At 41.5% G+C, this 18,074-nt stretch overlaps 1 protein-coding gene across 1 annotated transcript in view; it reads right to left on the minus strand.

The window, feature by feature from the left end:
* Positions 1-891: 891 nt before the first annotated feature.
* LOC306641368 (Golgi to ER traffic protein 4 homolog) overlaps positions 892-18,074 on the minus strand; it is a gene marked incomplete at its 5' end in the record, with an annotated part of 63,776 nt that continues 46,593 nt past the window's right edge. The window contains 2 exons of the mRNA XM_079106463.1: positions 892-1,037; positions 8,583-8,665. Of these exons, the coding sequence (XP_078962589.1) occupies positions 911-1,037; positions 8,583-8,665 (210 nt within the window). The 3' untranslated portion in view covers positions 892-910. The remainder of the gene's footprint in view (positions 1,038-8,582; positions 8,666-18,074) is intronic.

Raw genomic sequence — 18,074 nt, forward strand, 5'->3', positions numbered from 1 at the left:
TAAGTGATCATTGAACCTGCCTTCTCAAAGCAAAATGGGAAGAGTGGAGCATCAACCACTGAAACAGTTCAACACTGGACATTTCCTTTTGCCTTTTGGTTGTCTTGTACAACATTTTATATCAAACAGACCCAGGACAACTAGCTATGAGGTGTAGGGTTGTACACTTACAAGACAGGTTCAACACTACTGGTGACAAGCAGAGTCTGACTTGTTGACAAGGAGAGTCTGACTTGTTCTTTCATTGTTGGATTATTATTTAATTTATTTATTCATTCCTTCATTCATTCATTTTGTGGTGCTGGGGATTGAACCCAGGGCCTTGTGCATGCAAGGCAAGCACTCTGCCAACTGAGCTATGTCCCCAGCCCCAGCATCAATTCTTAATGAGTTTGGACCTCCAAGTCATTTTTGTCTTTTCCTTCTGGTGGAAACCTGTGTCCCTGCACATTCTCTGTCCCAAATTCCAGAAGTTCTTCTGCTCCCATCTCTTGAGAATTATGAAACCCTCCCACCCCCACCGGCTTTCTGACTTGAGGCAGACCTGGGTCTGTAGCTCCTTCCTACTCTTCTACCTGCCCTAAGTGCCCAGGGACTCACCAGGTACAGGGCCAGGTGCAGTAGCAGCAGGAACAGACCCAGGTAGAGGAGGCAGCTGTTGGTGAAACTTCCACTGCTGGTGATACCAAGGCCCAGTGAGCAGAGCTCACATGCTTTGCTGGAGCAGCTGCTGACCCCAGGTCACCACCCCAGAGGTGTACTCCCAGGGCTTCCCAGCACTCTTGCAGGTTCCCAGGTGTCCTCAGGCCTACATTTTCCATGAGGCTTGCACACTGCCATCACTGCAACTTCCTCTCTGGGACTGAGGCTCTGACTCATCTTCTGCCTGGACCTGTGGACCACAGCACAGTTACTCACAGCTACCACTAACTAGGCAGGGCACAACATCCCAGGGAGGAAAGATTTTCTCACTGTGCTCTGTGGCAATGCTCAGAGGATACACCTGAGGCTTCTCTCCATGCTCTGCCTGCACAGACCTTAAACCAAGAGACAGTTTTGTTGCTTGAGTATCCACATTGCTCAAGAGTGAGCCCTCATCCACAGTCTGCATTTAGCCCTGGACCCCAGTGAGCCCTGCTCAAAAACTTTATTCTCGGAGGCCTCTCAGTGTAAGCAGATGAGTAAAATTAAACCTGCTACAGAAATGAGTGATTTAGAAAATTTCATACAGAAGTAATGCTAGCTACTAATCTGAAGTCTAGAGATCTCATTTTTTAATATTTTAGCATTTTATTTTATATTTTTAATTTATTTTTATTGTAAACAAATGGGATACATATTGTTTCTGTTTGTACATGGAGTACCAGCATACCATTTGCATATTCATACATTAATGGAGTAATGATGTTTGATTCATTCTGTTATTTTTTCCTCCCCCCCACTCCTCACACCTCTCTTTTCCCTCTATACAGTACCTCCTTCCTCCATTCTTACCCCCCTCCCCTCCCCCATTATGTGTCATCATCCACTTATCAGCAAGATCATTTGCCTTTTGGATTTTTGAGATTGGCTTATCTCACTTAACATGATATTCTCCAATTTCATCCACTTGCCTGCAAATGCCATAATTTTATTATTCTTTATAGCTGAGTAATATTCCATTGTGTGTGTGTGTGTGTGTGTGTGTGTGTGTGTGTGTGTGTATCACAGTTTCTTTATCCATTCATCAATTGAAGGACATACAGGTTGGTTCCACAGTCTGGCTATTGTGAATCGAGCAGCTATGAACATTGATGTGGCTGTATCTCTGTAGTATGCTGATTTTAAGTCCTTTGGGTATAGGCCAAGGAGTGGAATAGCTGGGCCAAATGGTAGATCCATTCCAAGTTTTCTAAGGAATATCCACACTGCTTTCCAGAGTGGCTACACTGATTTGCAGCCCCACCAGCAATGTATGAGTGTACATTTTTCCCCCATCCTCTCCAGCATTTATTGTTGCTTGTATTCTTGGTAATCGCCATTCTAATTGGAATGAGATGGAATCTTAGGGTAGTTTTGATTTGCATTTCTCTTACTACTAAAGATGGTGAACATTTTTTCATGTTTGTTGATTGCTTGTAGATCTTCTTCTGTGAAGTGTCTGTTCATATCATTAGCCCATTTGTTGATTGGGTCATTTGTATTCTTGGTGTAGAGTTTTTTGAGTTCTTTATATATTCTGGAGATTAGTGCTCTATCTGAAGTATAAGTGGCAAAGATATTCTCCCACTCTGTAGGCACTCTCTTTGCATTGCTGATAGTTTCCTATGCTGAAAGAAAGCTATTTAGTTTGATTCTATTCCAGTTATTGATTCTTGCTTTCATTTCTTGTGCTATGGGAGTCCTGTTAAGGAAGTCCTAAGCCAACAAGGTGAAGATTTGGAATTACTCTTTCTTATATAACATGCAGAGTCTCTGGTCTGATTTCTAGGTCCTTGATCCATTGTGAGTTGATTTTTGTGCTGGGTAAGAGATAGGGATTAAGTTTCTTGCTGTTGCATATGGATTACCAGTTTTCCCAGCAACATTTGTTGAAGAGGCTATCTTTTATTCATTGCATATTTTTGGCACCTTTGTCTAGTATGAGAAAATTGTATTTATTTGGGTTTGTGTCTGTGTCCTGTATTCAGTACCATTGATTTACCTGTCTATTTTGGTGCCAATACCATGCTGTTTTTGTTACTATTGTTTTGTAGTATTGTTGAAGTTCTGGTATTGTGATACCCCCTGTTTCATTTTTCCTGCTAAGGATTGCTTTAGCTATTCTGGGTTTCTTATTCTTCCAAGTGACTTTCATGATTGCTTGCTCTATTTCTGTAAGGTACATCATTGGGATTTTAATTGGAATTGCATTGAATCTGTACAGCACTTTTGGTACTATGGCCATTTTGACAATGTTAATTCTGCCTATCCAAGAACATGGGAGATCTTTCCATCTTCTAAGGTCTTCCTTAATTTCTTTCTTCAATGTTTTGTAGTTTTCATTGTAGAGATCTTTAATCTCTTTGGTTAGATTGATTCCCAAGTATGTTATTTTTTTTGAGGCTATTGCAAATGGGGTTCTTTTCCTCATTTCCCTTTCAGCTGTTTCATCTATTGTGTATAAAAATGCTTTAGATTTATGCATGTTGATTTTATAGCCTGCTATTTTGCTGAATTCATTGATGAGGTCTAGAAGTTTTCTGGAGGAGGTTTTTGGATCCTCTAAATATAGAATCATGTCATCAGCAAATAGTGTCTGCTTAAGTTACTTTTTTCCTATTTGTATCCCTTTAATTTCTTTAGTCTGCCTAATTGCTCTGGCTAGAGTTTCGAGGACAATGTTGAATAGAAGTGGTGAAAGAGGACATCTCTGTCTTGTTCCCATTTTTAAAGGGAATGGTTTCAGTTTCTCTCCATTAAGAATGATGTTGGCCTTGGGCTTAGCATAAATAGCCTTTACACTCTTCAGGTATGTTGCTACTATCCCTGTTTTCTCCAGTGTTTTGAGCATGAAGGGGTGTTGTAATTTGTCGAAAGCTTTTTTGCATCAATTGAAATAACCATATGATTCTTATTCTTAAGTCTATTGACATGATGGATTACGTTTATTGATTTACAAATGTTGAACCAACTTTGCATTCCAGGGATGAACCCCACTTTATCATGGTGCACAACTTTCTTAATATGTTTTTGGTTACAGTTTGCCAATATATTGTTAAGGATCTTTGCATCTATATTCATCAAGGATATTGGTCTAAATTTTCTTTCCTTGATGTGTCTTTTCCTGGTTGGGGTATGAGGGTGATATTAGCTTCATAGAATGAGTTTGGTAGGGTACCCTCCTTTTCTATTTCCTGGAATACTTTGAGAAGTATTGGAATGAGTTCTTCTTTGAGGGTCTTGTAGAACTCGGCTGAGAATCCATCTGGTCCTGGGCTTTTCTTGGATGGTAGATTTTTTATGGCTTCTTCTATTTTATTGCTTGATATTGATCTGTTTAAATTGTGTATGTCCTCCTGGTTCAGTTTGGGAGGAGCATATGTCTCTAGAAATTTATCAATGTCTTCGGTAGTTTCTATTTTGTTGGAATACAGATTTTCAAAGTAGCTTCTCATTATGTTATGTGTCTCAGTGCTGTCTGTCGTGATATTTCTTTTGCATCATGTATTTTAGTAATTTGAGTCTTCTCTCTCCTTCTCTTTTTTAGTGTGGCTAAGGGTTTGTCTATTTTGTTGACTTTCTCAAAGAACCAACTTTTTGTTTTTTCAATTTTTTGAATTGTTTCTTTTGTTTCAATTTCATTGATTTCAGCTCTGTTTTTAATTATTTCCTGTCTTTTACTACTTTTGCTGTTATTCTGTTCTTCTTTTTCTAGGGCTTTGAGCTCTAATGTTAGGTCATTTAGTTGTTGACTTTTCATTCTTTTCTGGAATACACTCCATGCAATGAGTTTTCCTCTTAGTACCTCTTTCATAGTGTTCCAGTGATTTTGATATGTTGTATAGTCGTTCTCATTGACCTCTAAGAATTTTTTTATCTCCTCCCTGATGTTTTTTGTTATCCATGTTTCATTCAATAGCATATTATTTCCTCTCCAGATGTTGAAGTAATTTCTGTTTTTTATTTTGTCATTGATTTCTACTCTCAGTCCATTATGATCTGATAGAACACAAGGTAGTATTTCTATTTTTTTTGCATTTCGTAAGGGCTGCTTTGTGGCATAACATATGGTCTATTTTTGAGAAGGTTCTATGTGCTGCTGAGAAGAAAGTGAAACCGCTCGTTGATGGATGGAATATTCTATATATGTCTATTAAGTCTAGGTTATTGATTGTGTTATTGAGTTCTATGGTTTCTTTGGTTGGATTTTGGTTGGAAGATCTATCTAGTGGTGACAGCGGTGTGTTAAAGTCACCCAGAATTATTGTGTTGTGGTCTATGTGATTCCTGAATTTGAGAAGGATTTGTTTGATGTACAGGGATGCACCATTGTTTGGGGCATAAATATTTACTATCGTTATGTCTTCCTGATTTATGGTTCTCTTAAACAGTATGAAATGTCCTTCTTTATCCCTCTGACTAACTTTGGCTTGACGTCCACTTTATCTGATATAAGGATGGATACCCCCGCCTTTTTACTGAGTCCATGTGCGTGGGTAGGTTTTTCCCATCTTTTCACCTTTAGTGTGTAGATGTCTTTTTCTATGAGATAAGTCTCTTGCAGGCAGCATATTGTTGGGTCTTTCTTTTTAATCCATTCTGCCAGTCTATGTCTTTTGATTGAGGAGTTTAGGCCATTAACGTTCAGGGTTATTATTGAGATATGATTTGTATTCCCAGTCATTTGGCTTATTTTTGGTTTTTAAGTTGGCTTGGTTTCTCCCTTGAGTGGTTTTTCAAAGGTAGTTCCTCCCTTTGCTGACCTCCATTGTTGTTTTTCATTTCCTCCTCATGGAACATTTTGTTGAGAACATTCTGTAGTGCAGGCTTTCTTTTTGTAAATTCTTTTAACTTTTGTTTATCATGGAAGGATTTGATTTGATCTTCAAATCTGAAGGTTAGTTTTGCTGGGTATAGGATTCTTGGTTGGCAACCATGTTCTTTCAGAGCTTGAAATATGTTGGTCCAGGCCCTTCTAGCTTTTAGAGTCTGGGTTGAGAATTCGGCTGCTATCCGTATTGGTCTCCCCCTGTATGTAATCTGATGCTTTTCTCTTGCGGCCTTCAAAATCCTATCTTTATTTTGAATGTTAGGCATTTTCATTATAATGTGCCTTGGTGTGAATCTGTTGTGATTTTGTGCATTTGGTGTTCTGTAAGTCTCTTGTATTTGATTTTCCATTTCATTCTTCAGGTTTGGGAAATTTTCTGATATTATTTCATTGAATAGCTTGTTCATTCCTTTGGTTTGTATCTCTGTGCCTTCCTCAATCCCAATGATTCTTAAATTTGGTCTTTTCATGATGTCCCATAGTTCTTGGAGATTCTGTTCATGATTTCTTACCATCTCTCTGTTTGGGCGACTTTATTTTCAAGATTAAATATTTTGTCTTCATTGTCTGAGGTTCTGTTTTCTACGTGGTCTATTCTTTTGGTGATGCTTTCCATTGAGTTTTTTATTTGGTTTATTGTCTCCTTCATTTCAAGGATTTCCATTTGGTTTTATTTGAGAATCTCTATCTCTTTGTTGAAATGATCTTTTGCTTCCTGCAGGTGTTCTTTCAGCTTATTGGTATTATCATTCATTGCCTGCATTTGCTCTCTTATCTCATCCTTTGCTTCGCAAATCAGCTTAATCATGTATAATCTGAATTCCTTTTCTGACATTTCTTCTAATATACTGTCATTGGATTGTATTACTATAGAATCTAGATTTGTTTGGATCTTTTTCTTCCCTTGATTTTTCAGGTTGTTCATGTATCTTCCCCTCTAGCAGTGCAGATCTGGGGTATTGCAGATTTCTCCCTATAGGCTTATCATGGACCTATAAGTTTCCAAAACCCTTTCTTTAAGGGGAGATCAACATTAGCAGTGCCCAAATGAGACACTATGCATTCCTAGACCAAATAGCCCCTATGGGGACAATAACAAAATTGTCATAATAAAAAATGAGTTCAATTTTTATCTTCGGTAAAACAAATAGGATTGCAATAAGTTCTGCAGTTTCTAATGGAGGACAAAGAGAATGCAGAGAGATGTAGAATGTGGCTGTTAATTGGATTAGAAAAGAATATACAGAAAGGGTGAGAGTGTATTCAAAAGAAATTGGATGTTAGCATGCAAATAAGGGAGAAAGAGACTCTGAGGGAACAGGTAAACAAAAGGAAAAGAGAGCAAGAAAAGTAAAGAAATAAAAACTTAAAAACAAATTTTTTAAAAAGGAGAAAAAAGAAAATCTACTGTATAACCATCATATACTAATGAAACCTGCCAATGTTCAGTAGTCTGATGCATGAGAGGTACCTGACAATGAGCTCCAAGCCTCCAGCAGGCATCTCAGGATGGGATTTGCCCCACCCAAAGATCAGAGCCATGGCTTCCAGGATTATCCAAGATGGCTGCTCTGGCTTGGAATTGTGTTGGCAAATGGGGAGCGGCAGCTCAGGGGTGGATGTGGACAGCTGGAGGTCCTGGAGATGGGATGCAGTTGGTCTGGCAGTGGTCCTGGAGGTCTGGTGTGTTTGGTGTGATTGTGGGATCCTGGAGGACGGGTGCAATCAGTCGGTCTGGGTTCCTGGTGATAGGGCGCAGTCAATTGGCCTGGGGGTCCTGGTGGCAGGGAGCAGTCAGTTGATGTGAGGGAGTGAATGATTGGGCTGAGGTATCCTGGAGACAGGGCTCAGTCAGTCAGCCAGGGGTCCTACAGGGCCTGGCTTTTGTTTCAAAATGGCTGCAGCCACGTGTAATCAAACCTGCACGTACTGTAACAGTGAACTTCCAGGCGACAGCAGGCAGCTGGTGCTCCACTGGTGGTCAGCGATCAGTTTGCTGACTGTTGTCGGACAATCGGGAGGTGAAACTCGTGTGTTGGGTGATGGATAGGTGTAAGGCAGGTGGTGGGCAAGGGAGAGGCAGGCAAATGTCGGATGATAGACACCTGACAGTGAGCACTCTGCACTCAAAAAAGGCGTCGATATGCTGGCAGACTGCAGGTCATCACAGCAGACAAATGGGGTAAACACCAGGGAATCGATAAGCAGCAAATCTGCCTTACCAAGAAACAGATATCCTCTGCTGAAACGGAGTTACGGAGCGACAAGGAATGCAGGCTCCCTCTAGTCTGCCATTCTCGGATTGCTTGAGATCTCATTTTTAACTCTGAACAAAACTACAAAAATTAAAAATTATTGCGATAATTAAGTCTGAGCCCTTATTATGGCACCACCCTATGATCCCCTTGACTCTGGAGGTGAGGCAGGAGGAGCCCAAGTGAAAGCAACCTCAGAAACTTAGGTCTCAAACAAATTAGAGACCCTGTCTCTACTAATCATAACAACAACACGTGTTTAAACATCCCGGGTTTAATCCCAGGAACAACAACAAATAAGAAAATATTTTAAAGCTAAACATACTAAGAAAATGATCCCCATGAAAACAAGAAAGATGCTTAAAAATATTAATGATGGTCTTCCTAAAATTAAAGGAATGTTCCTTCAACTGAAAGTAGAATAATAGGCTATTATTAAAGAGGAGCAGTTGGAAGGTGGAAGCGAATTGTGGCTCTTAATGGAGCTGAGTTTCATCTTCAAACATTTTCAGACAATAGGGAAGGAGGAATACTTGCTAACTCATGCTATAAGACAAATATTTCCTGATACAAATCAAGAGCCAACATGACAAGGAAACCACAGACCACTTATTATCCCTCCTTAAGGAAAGTAAAATTCCTTCATAAAATATTGGCCATGTGAATGGCGCAACACAAAGATTATATAATATGAACAAGTAGAATTTGTTCCAGAAATTCCAGGTTAGCTTCACATCCAAAAACCCAGTTAGGCACTGAGAGTGACAGTAATCTACATGACAGAGGGCACCACGGGCCTGCTGCACTTCTGTTACCTGCCCTCAGAGCTGCTGGAAAGCAGCTGCTTGAAAAGAAGACAATACTCTTGGTAAGCGGAAGTCTGGGACCAAGGGGCAAGCTGTAGGAACAGGTAAGATAAATTAAAAAATAATTCCCTAGAAACAACTCACAAAGAGGAGGTGACTGAATCATCCCCACAAAGCAACCAGGTAGGTTTTCCTGTTGTGTGGCTATAAAAATTTTCATAAATGTATTTTTCTAGGAATTTGACTACCTCAACTGCTTCCTGCTGCATGGATATAAAGTGTTCATACTGGTCTCTAGTGGATTTTAAAATGTTTGTGAGCCATGCAGTGATGTGAGCCTTTTCATCCTCCATCAGTTCCTTTGCATCTTCTCACTCACTCACGATCAGTCAACAGGGATCATCCACCTTGTTTACTCTTTCCCTTGAAAAAAACCCTTTTGGCTTTGTAGACCATCTCCACTGAGGGTTGTTTTCTATTTGTTAAATTATGTTCTTTGGGTTTCCCTATCTTCCACCATGTTTGAGCTTCATTTGTTCTTTTTCTTATTTCTTGAGGCAGGTGCTTCTCATCTGGATTTGCTCCCTCCATTCACCCTGGATACACAGGTGAACCTGTATGTTTTCCCCTCATAGTGGCACTAGGTGCAACCTGCAAATTTTTATAGACCTCTCATACAGTTCAGTTCAAAATAATATCTACATTCTATTGGGATTCTTTATATCCCTATGTTATTTAGAAGTATATTGCTACTAAATATGTACAAGTACACGTGAGCAGTTTCTAAAAACGTATGATTCCTCATTGGATTACAAAGAACAAACTCTGAGTGATTGATAGAAATGTATGATAAAGAATATAATCAGTTTTGTAAATGTGCATAAAAAGAATGGTTTGTATGCCCTCAAAGGGTGCATTATTCTCTAAATGTACATTGGTTACATCTGTTAAAATTATCCCATTATTTGTGATTGTCAACTCACTCTTCTTTTTCATTGCTCTGTTTTGGCTTCTTTTGAGTGGATTATTTTTTAATTTTTCAATTTTCTGTCAACTTGAAAGTCAGCAGCCCTGCAACCTTTGTTAAAGGACCAGAAACAGAAAGTGATGTGTTTCTCACAGGCATAGAGCTGTACAGAGGATGGGAATGTGTGTGGCTTCTGGAAGCTGCCCATAAAGAGGCAGCTCCAGGGAGCACAGGCAGGGGTTCTGCTCTACCCCACCTGAGCTTCAGGTGAAGCAAGGATGATGCATTATTATGGGAGTCTCGTGAGTACAACAGAAAGAACATGGATGGAGCAGGGACCCTGTGGGCTAATCTCAGTCAGTAGGCATGAAGAGGTATGAAAATTAGGACAGAAATCTGTTAGAGAAAGTCCTAAAGTGTGGAATCCTAACAGTTTACTCCAAGGTAATTTGAAACTTTCCCAAATGTGCTTAGCTCTGACTAAGCATAAACAAAATATAAATAACACCTCTGGAGGCTTTTACCACGGGGCGATCCAAGATGGCGGACTAGAGGGTGACTGCATCTCCAGTCGCCCCAGAACCCAGGATTCAAGAAGGGGAGGCATTGAGAGACTCGGACTAAAATAAAACCATGGGGTGAGTCTCCCCCACCTAGCAAAGCTCTGCTGGGTGGCAGGCCCGGATTCGAGTGGCTTATTAGAGTAGGACAGGGCAGATAGCATCTCCCCCAGGCAGCTCAGTGCAGTCTGGCGGTGGGCTCCACCCACAGGGACAGATCCTCCAGCCTCACGGAGCAGGCCCCCCAGTGAGAGCCCTTCTGCACAGAAGCAGCTCGGCCAGCTCCAGCCGCCCGCAGGTTGCTTCAGAGACCAGCACAGGGCGCCAGGGACTCCCCCAAGCAGCCCAGCCCCCTCCGGTGGGAAGCGCCTCTCTAGGCTAGCTTCCCAGGGCAGACCGCCCAGTGAGAGCCACTCAACGCAGAGCCAGCCACAAGTCCCCAAGCCAACGGAGACATTCGACACGCAAGCAGTTTCTGGGACCAGGGCTGGGCAGCCAGAGACCTCTCCAGGCAGCATTGTCCCCCTCCAGCTGTAGGCTTTTTCCATGGGGCGATCCAAGATGGCGGACTAGAGGGTGACTGCATCTCCAGTCGCCCCAGAACCCAGGATTCAAGAAGGGGAGGCATTGAGACTTTGGACTAAGATAGAACCACGGGGTGAGGCTCCCCCACCCAGCGAAGCTCAGCTGGGTGGCAGGCCAGGATTCGAGTGGCTTATTAGAGTAGGACAGGGCAGATAGCGTCTCCCCCAGGCAGCTCAGTGCAGTCTGGCCGTGAGCTCCTCCCACAGGGACAGATCCTCCAGCCTCTCGGAACAGGCCCCCCAGTGAGAGCCCTTCTGCACAAAAGCAGCACGGCCAGCTCCGGCCCGCCCCGCTGCCAGCTCTGGACCACCCACAGGTTGCTTCAGTGACCAGCACAGGGCGCCAGGGACTTCCCCAAGCAACCCAGCCCCCCTCCGGCAGGAAGCACCTCTCTAGGCTAGCTTCTCGGGGCAAACCGCCCAGTGAGAGCCTGTCTACACAGAGCCAGCCACAAGTCCCCAAGCCAGTGGAGACCTCAGACCTACAACCAGCCTCTGGGACCAGGGCTGGGCAACAAGAGACCTCTCCAGGTCTCTCTCCCTGGAACCAGTAGCGGGCTAGGGGCAGCGTTCTTCGGAAGCACTGCATTATCAAATTAATCCAAGACTTCTGGCTACTGAAGGCTGGTAGGTGATTCACTGGAAATCTACAGGGTCACTATAAGCCAATAGAGGAAATCTACAATATCACAGAGTCCCACTGACATCTGACCAATATGAGAAAACAAGAGAAGAAAATGTCCGAAACAAACCTAGATACTATATCAATAAAACCCAATGACAGCACAGCAGAAGAAATGTCCAAAAGGGAGTTCAGAATGTATATAATTAAAACAATCAGGGAAGCAAACAAGGAGATGAAAGAACAAATGCAGGCATTAAATGAACGCACTAATCAACAGTTAAAAGAGCAAATAAGGGAAGCAAAAGAGCATTTCAATAAAGAGTTAGAGATACTGAAAAAAAACCAAACGGAAATCCTTGAAATGAAGGAAACAATAAACCAAGTTAAAAACGCCATAGAAAGCATAAAAAATAGGATAGATCACCTGGAAGACAGAACCTCAGATATTGAAGACAAAATATTTAATCTTGAAAACAAGATTGACCAAACAGAGAAGATGGTAAGAAATCATGAACAGAATCTACAAGAATTATGGGATATCATGAAGAGGCCAAATTTAAGAATTATTGGGATTGAGGAAGGCTTAGAGAAACAAACCAAAGGAATGAACAATCTATTCAATGAAATAATATCAGAAAATTTTCCAAATCTGAAGAATGAAATGGAAAACCAAGTACAAGAGGCTTATAGGACTCCAAATATACAAAATTACAACAGACCTACACCAAGGCACATTATTATGAAAATACCTAACAATCAAAATAAAGACAGAATTTTAAAGGCCGCGAGAGAAAAGAATCAGATTACATTCAGGGGGAAACCAATAAGAATATCAGCAGATTTTTCAGTCCAGACCCTAAAAGCTAGGAGGACCTGGAACAACATTTACCAAGCCCTGAAAGAAAATGGATGCCAACCGAGAATTTTATACCCAGCAAAACTTACATTCAGATTTGACGATGAGATAAAATCCTTCCATGATAAACAAAAGCTAAAGGAATTTACAAAAAGAAAGCCGACAATACAGAACATTCTCAGCAAAATATTCCATGAGGAAGAGATGAAAAACAACGATGTAAATCAGCAACGGGAGGAACTAGCCTAAAGGAATAGCCAAATAAAGGAGAAACCAAATCATGTCAAAAAACAAAAATGAGTCATATGACTGGGAATACAAATCATATCACAATAATAACCCTGAATGTTAATGGCCTGAACTCATCAATCAAAAGACATAGACTGGCAGATTGGATTAAAATGAAAAATCCAACAATATGCTGCCTGCAAGAGACTCATCTCATAGAAAGAGATACCCATAGACTAAAGGTGAAAGGATGGGGAAAAACATACCATGCACACAGACACAGCAAAAAAGCTGGAGTATCCATCCTCATTTCAGATAATGTGGACTTCAAGCCAAAATTAGTCAGAAGGGATAAAGAAGGACATTACATACTGCTTAAGGGAAGCAAAATCAGCAAGACATAACAATCATAGATATCTATGCCCCGAACATTGGCTCATTCATGTACGTCAAACAAATCCTTCTCAATTCCAGAAATCAAATAGACCACAACACAATAATGCTAGGTGATTTTAACACACCTTTCTCACCACTGGATAGATTGTCCAAACAAAAATTTAATAAAGAAACCATAGATCTCAATAATACAATCAACAATTTAGATTTAACCGACTTATATAGAATATACCATCCAACAAAGAACGAATACACTTTCTTCTCAGCAGCACATGGATCCTTTTCTAAAATAGACCATGGTTTATGCCACAAAGCTACTGTTAGCAAATGCAAGACGATAGAGATACTACCTTGTACTCTATCAAGTCATAATGGACTGAAATTAGAAATAAATGACAGAAAAAAAAACAGCAACTTCTCCAAAACTTGGAGATTAAATAATACACTATTATACAATGAATGGATAACAGAAGATATCAGGAGGGAAACTAAAAAATTCTTAGAATTAAATGAGAACAAAGACACATCATATCAAAATCTCTGGGACACTATGAAAGCAGTACTGAGAGGAAGATTTATTTCAGGGAGTGCATTCAACAAAAGAAGTAGAAATCAACAAATAAATGACTTAACACTACAGCTCAAAGCCCTAGAAAAAGAAGAGCAGACCAACACCAAAAGTAGTAGAAGACAGGAAATAGTTAAAATCAGAGCCAAAATCAACGAAATTGAAACAAAAGAAACAATCGGAAAAAATAACAAAATAAATAGTTGGTTCTTTGAAAAAATAAACAAAATTGATAAACCCTTAGCCATGCTAACAAAGAGAAAGAGGGAGAAAACTCAAATTACTATAATTCGGAATGAAAAGGAAATGTCGGAGGTTTCAAGATGGCGGCCTAGAGGGTGGCTGCATTTCATGTTGCTCCAGGACTCAGGATTCAAAAGAGGAGAAATTGAGAGACTTGGGACCAACTCAAACCAGCCAGGTGAGTCTCTCCCATTGGGGAGGCGTCCCGCATGGGGCAGTCGTCCTGGAACGCAGGAAACTTTGTGAAGTAGAGCTGCCGGCAAGACGCCCCTCCCCTCGCTGGAGCAGTGAACTCGGACAACTGGGAGCGTCCAAGAGGAGGCCGCTCAGCACAGTGCTGGGACTCGGAGCCACCACTGGGGCTCCGGAGGCTGCCTAGGGGAGGAGCGGCGAGGACAGCTGTGTGGACTCAGGACACCGGGGCCTGCCCTGAGGAGGAGGAGGAGGAGGAGCATGGCCACTTGGATTTCGGAGTGACTACACCAGAGCTACAGGCAGTTGCCAGAGGAGAAGCTGCGCGGCGAGCTGTTTGGACTCAGAACAACTGCTTCTGAACACCGGGGCCTGCCCTGAGGACAAGGAGGAGGAGGAGCGGGGCCACTTGGATTTGAAGTGACTGCACCAGAGCTACAGGCGGCTGCCAGAGGAGGGGCTGCGTGGCGAGCTGTTTGGACTCAGACCACATCTGAACACCGGGGCCTGCCTGGAGGAGTAGGAGGAGGAGGAGGAGGAGCGAAGCGGGGAGTTTGGACTCGCAGTGACTGCATTAGAGCTCCAGGCGGCTGCTCAGAGGAGAAGGCGAGTGGTGAGTTGTTTGGACTTAAAGTGACCGCTCCTGAACACAGGGGGGCTGCCTGGTGGAGAAGCGCAGTGGGTTGCTTGGTCTCCAGTGGCTGCACCAGAGCTCCGGGCGGCTGCCCAGAGGATGCGTGCAGCAGGTCACGTGGATTCAGAGCCACTCAGAGCGACCGCTCCTGAACATCCGAGGGGTTACCTGGAGGAGGTGGAGGAACAGGGAGGGTCATTTCGACTCGGAGTGATTGATTGCCCAGGGCTACGGGTGGACAGTGGGAGGAGGAGGCACGCAGTGAGTTCCTTGGACTCCTAGTGACCGCACAGGAATACTGGGCTGCTGTCTGGAGGAAGAGGCATGTGGTGGGTCTCTGGGACGCAGAGCGATTGTACGGGGCCCCAGGGGGCTGCTCAGAGGAGGGGCCAAATAGCCAGGCAATTAGGTGCAGAGCAGGGTCCCAGGATCTAGGAGGCTTCTTGGTGGAAGAGCCTCACAGAGACATGCTTAGGGGCGGAGCGAAGGTTCCAGGCCTGCGAGTTGATTCTCTGAGGAGGGGCAGGCTAAGGAGATTCATCTGCGAAGGGTGAGGCTCCCAGGCCCAGGAGGTAGGGCCGGGCCCCTGGGAACTTTGCAGAGGAAGGCAGCCCAGTCCAGGTGGTAGCTGTAAATTGAGGGAAACCTCTAGGAGGGAACTGACCAGCGAGACCTCCCCACCGGGTGAGTCTTCCCTGCCAGATGAGGTTTCCCCACAAGGACGGTAAAACCAGAGACACAGGCCCAAACAGGCCTTGCCTCAGCCTGCAGCCTAGTTCCCCTTTGGATGACCATTGGTCAACAAGTGCAGGCACCTCTGCCCACTAGCAGAGAATATACCCCACCTGAAGGCCACCACTCCTAGAGAGGCAGATTCCTTGTGGAGCACCGTATTATCAACTTCCTCCAAGACTTCAGCCTACTGAAGGCTAAGAGGGGATATATATAGAAATCACCAGGGACATTGTAAGTCAATAAAGGAAATCTGCAATATCTCAGCGGTCCACTGATACCTGAACAATATGAGAAAACAAGGAAAGAAAATGCCTCAAACAAATCTAGATGTTACATCAATAAAACCCAATGACAGCATGGCAGAAGAAATGACAGAAAAGGAGTTCAGATTGTACATAATTAAAATGATCAGGGAAGCAAACGATGAGATGAAAGAGCACATGCAGGCATTGAATGATCGCACCAATCGACAGTTAAAAGAGCAAATACAGGAAGCAAAAGATCATTTCAATAAAGAGTTAGAGATATTGAAAAAAAAACCAAACAGAAATCCTTGACATGAAGGAAACAATAAACCAAATTAAGAACTCCATAGAAAGCATATCCAGTAGGATAGAACACCTGGAAGACAGAACCTCAGACATTGAAGACAAAATATTTAACCCTGAAAACAAAGTTGAACAAACAGAGAAGATGGTAAGAAATCTTGAATAGAATCTACAAGAACTCTGGGATATCATGAAAAGGCCAAATTTAAGAATTATTGGGATTGAGGAAGGCTTAGAGAAACAAACCAAGGGAATGAACAATCTTTTCAATAAAATAATATCAGAAAATTTCCCAAATCTGAAGAATGAAATGGAAAATCAAGTTCAAGAGGCTTATAGGACTCCAAATACACAAAATTACAACAGACAAACACCAAGGCACATTATAATGAAAATGCCTAACATACAAAATAAAAGCAGAATTTTAAAGGCTGTGAGAGAAAAGAACCAAACTACATTCAGGGGGAAACCAATACGGATATCAGCAGATTTTTCAATCCAGACCCTAAAAGCTAGAAGGGCCTGGAACAACATTTTTCAAGGCCTGAAAGAAAATGGATGCCAACCAAGAATCTTATACCCAGCAAAACTTACCTTCAAATTTGACGATGAAATAAAATCCTTCCATGATAAACAAAAGCTAAAAGAATTGACAAAAAGGAAGCCAGCATTACAGAACATTCTCAGCAAAATATTCCATGAGGAAAGATGAAAAACAAAGAAGCAAATCAGCAAAGGGAGGAATTATCCTAAAGGAATTGTCAAATAATGGAGGAGCCAAGTTGTGTCAAAGAAATAAATAAATAAAATTTAAAAAATGAACCAAATGACCGGGAAACCAAATCATATCTCAATAATAACCCTGAATGTTAATGGCCTGAATTCATCAAACAAAAAACATAGACTCGCAGATTGGATTAAAAAGAAAAATCCAACAATATGTTGCCTGCAAGAGACACACCTCATAGAAAAAGATACCCATAGACTAAAGACGAAAGGATGGGGAAAAACATACCATGCACATGGACTCAGCAAAAAAGCTGGAGTATCCATCCTCATTTCTGATAATGTGGACTTCAAGCCAAAGTTAGTCAGAAGGAATAAAGAAGGTCATTTCATACTGCTTAAGGGAAGCATAAATCAGCAAGATATAACAATCATAAACATCTATGCCCCAAACAGTGGCTCATCCACGTATGTCAAACAAATCCTTCTCAATTTCAGAAACCAAAAAGACAATAACACTATAATACTAGGTGATTTTAACAAGCCTCTTTCACCACTGGACAGATCTTCCAGGAAAAAAATTGAAAAAAGAAACCATAGATCTCAATAACACAATCAATAATTTAGACTTAACGGACATTTATAGAATATACCATCCAACCAAGAGCGAATACACTTTCTTCTCAGCAGCACATGGATCCTTCTCTAAAATAGACCATATATTATGCCACAAAGCTAATGTTAGCAAATACAAGAAGATAGAGACACTACCATGTATTCTATCAGATCATAATGGATTGAAGTTAGAAATAAATGAAAGAGTAAAACTCAGAAACTATTCCAACATCTGGAGATTAAACAATATGCTATTATATGATGAATGGATAACAGAAGATATTAGGAAGGAAATTAAAAAATTCTTAGAGGTAAATGAGAACAAAGAAACATCATATCAAAATCTCTGGGACACTATGAAAGCAGTACTTAGAGGGAAATTTATTTCATGGAGCGCATTTAAGAAAAGAAGTAAAACTCAAAAATTAAATGACCTAACACTACAGCTCAAAGCCCTAGAAAAAGAACAACAGACCAGCACCAAAAGTAGTAGAAGACAGGAAATAGAACTCAGAGCTGAAGTCAATGAAAGTGAAACAAAAGAAACAATACAAAAAATTGACAAAATAAATAGTTGGTTCTTCGAAAAAATAAACAAAATCGATAAACCTTTAGCCACACTAACAAATAGAAGACGAGAGAAAACCCAAATCACTAAAATTCGGAATGAACAAGGAAATATCACAACAGACAGGATTGAAATACTAAACATAATGAGAAGCTATTCTGAAAATCTATACTCCAACAAAACAGAAAACCTTGAAGACATCAACAGGTTTCTAGAGACATATGAATTGCCTAAACTGAACGAGGAGGACATACACAATTTAAATAGACCAATTTCAAATACTGAAATAGAAGAAGTCATCAAAAGCCTACCAACAAAGAAAAGTCCGGGACCAGATGGGTTCTCAGCCGAGTTCTATAAAACCTTTAAAGAAGAGCTCATTCCAATACTTCTCAAAGTATTCCATAAAATAGAAGAGGAGGGAACTATCCCAAACTCATTCTATGAAGCCAATAT

This window comes from Sciurus vulgaris (genome assembly GCF_902686455.1).
Source record: "Sciurus vulgaris genome assembly, chromosome: 12".
In the NCBI taxonomy this organism is placed as follows: domain Eukaryota; kingdom Metazoa; phylum Chordata; class Mammalia; order Rodentia; family Sciuridae; genus Sciurus; species Sciurus vulgaris.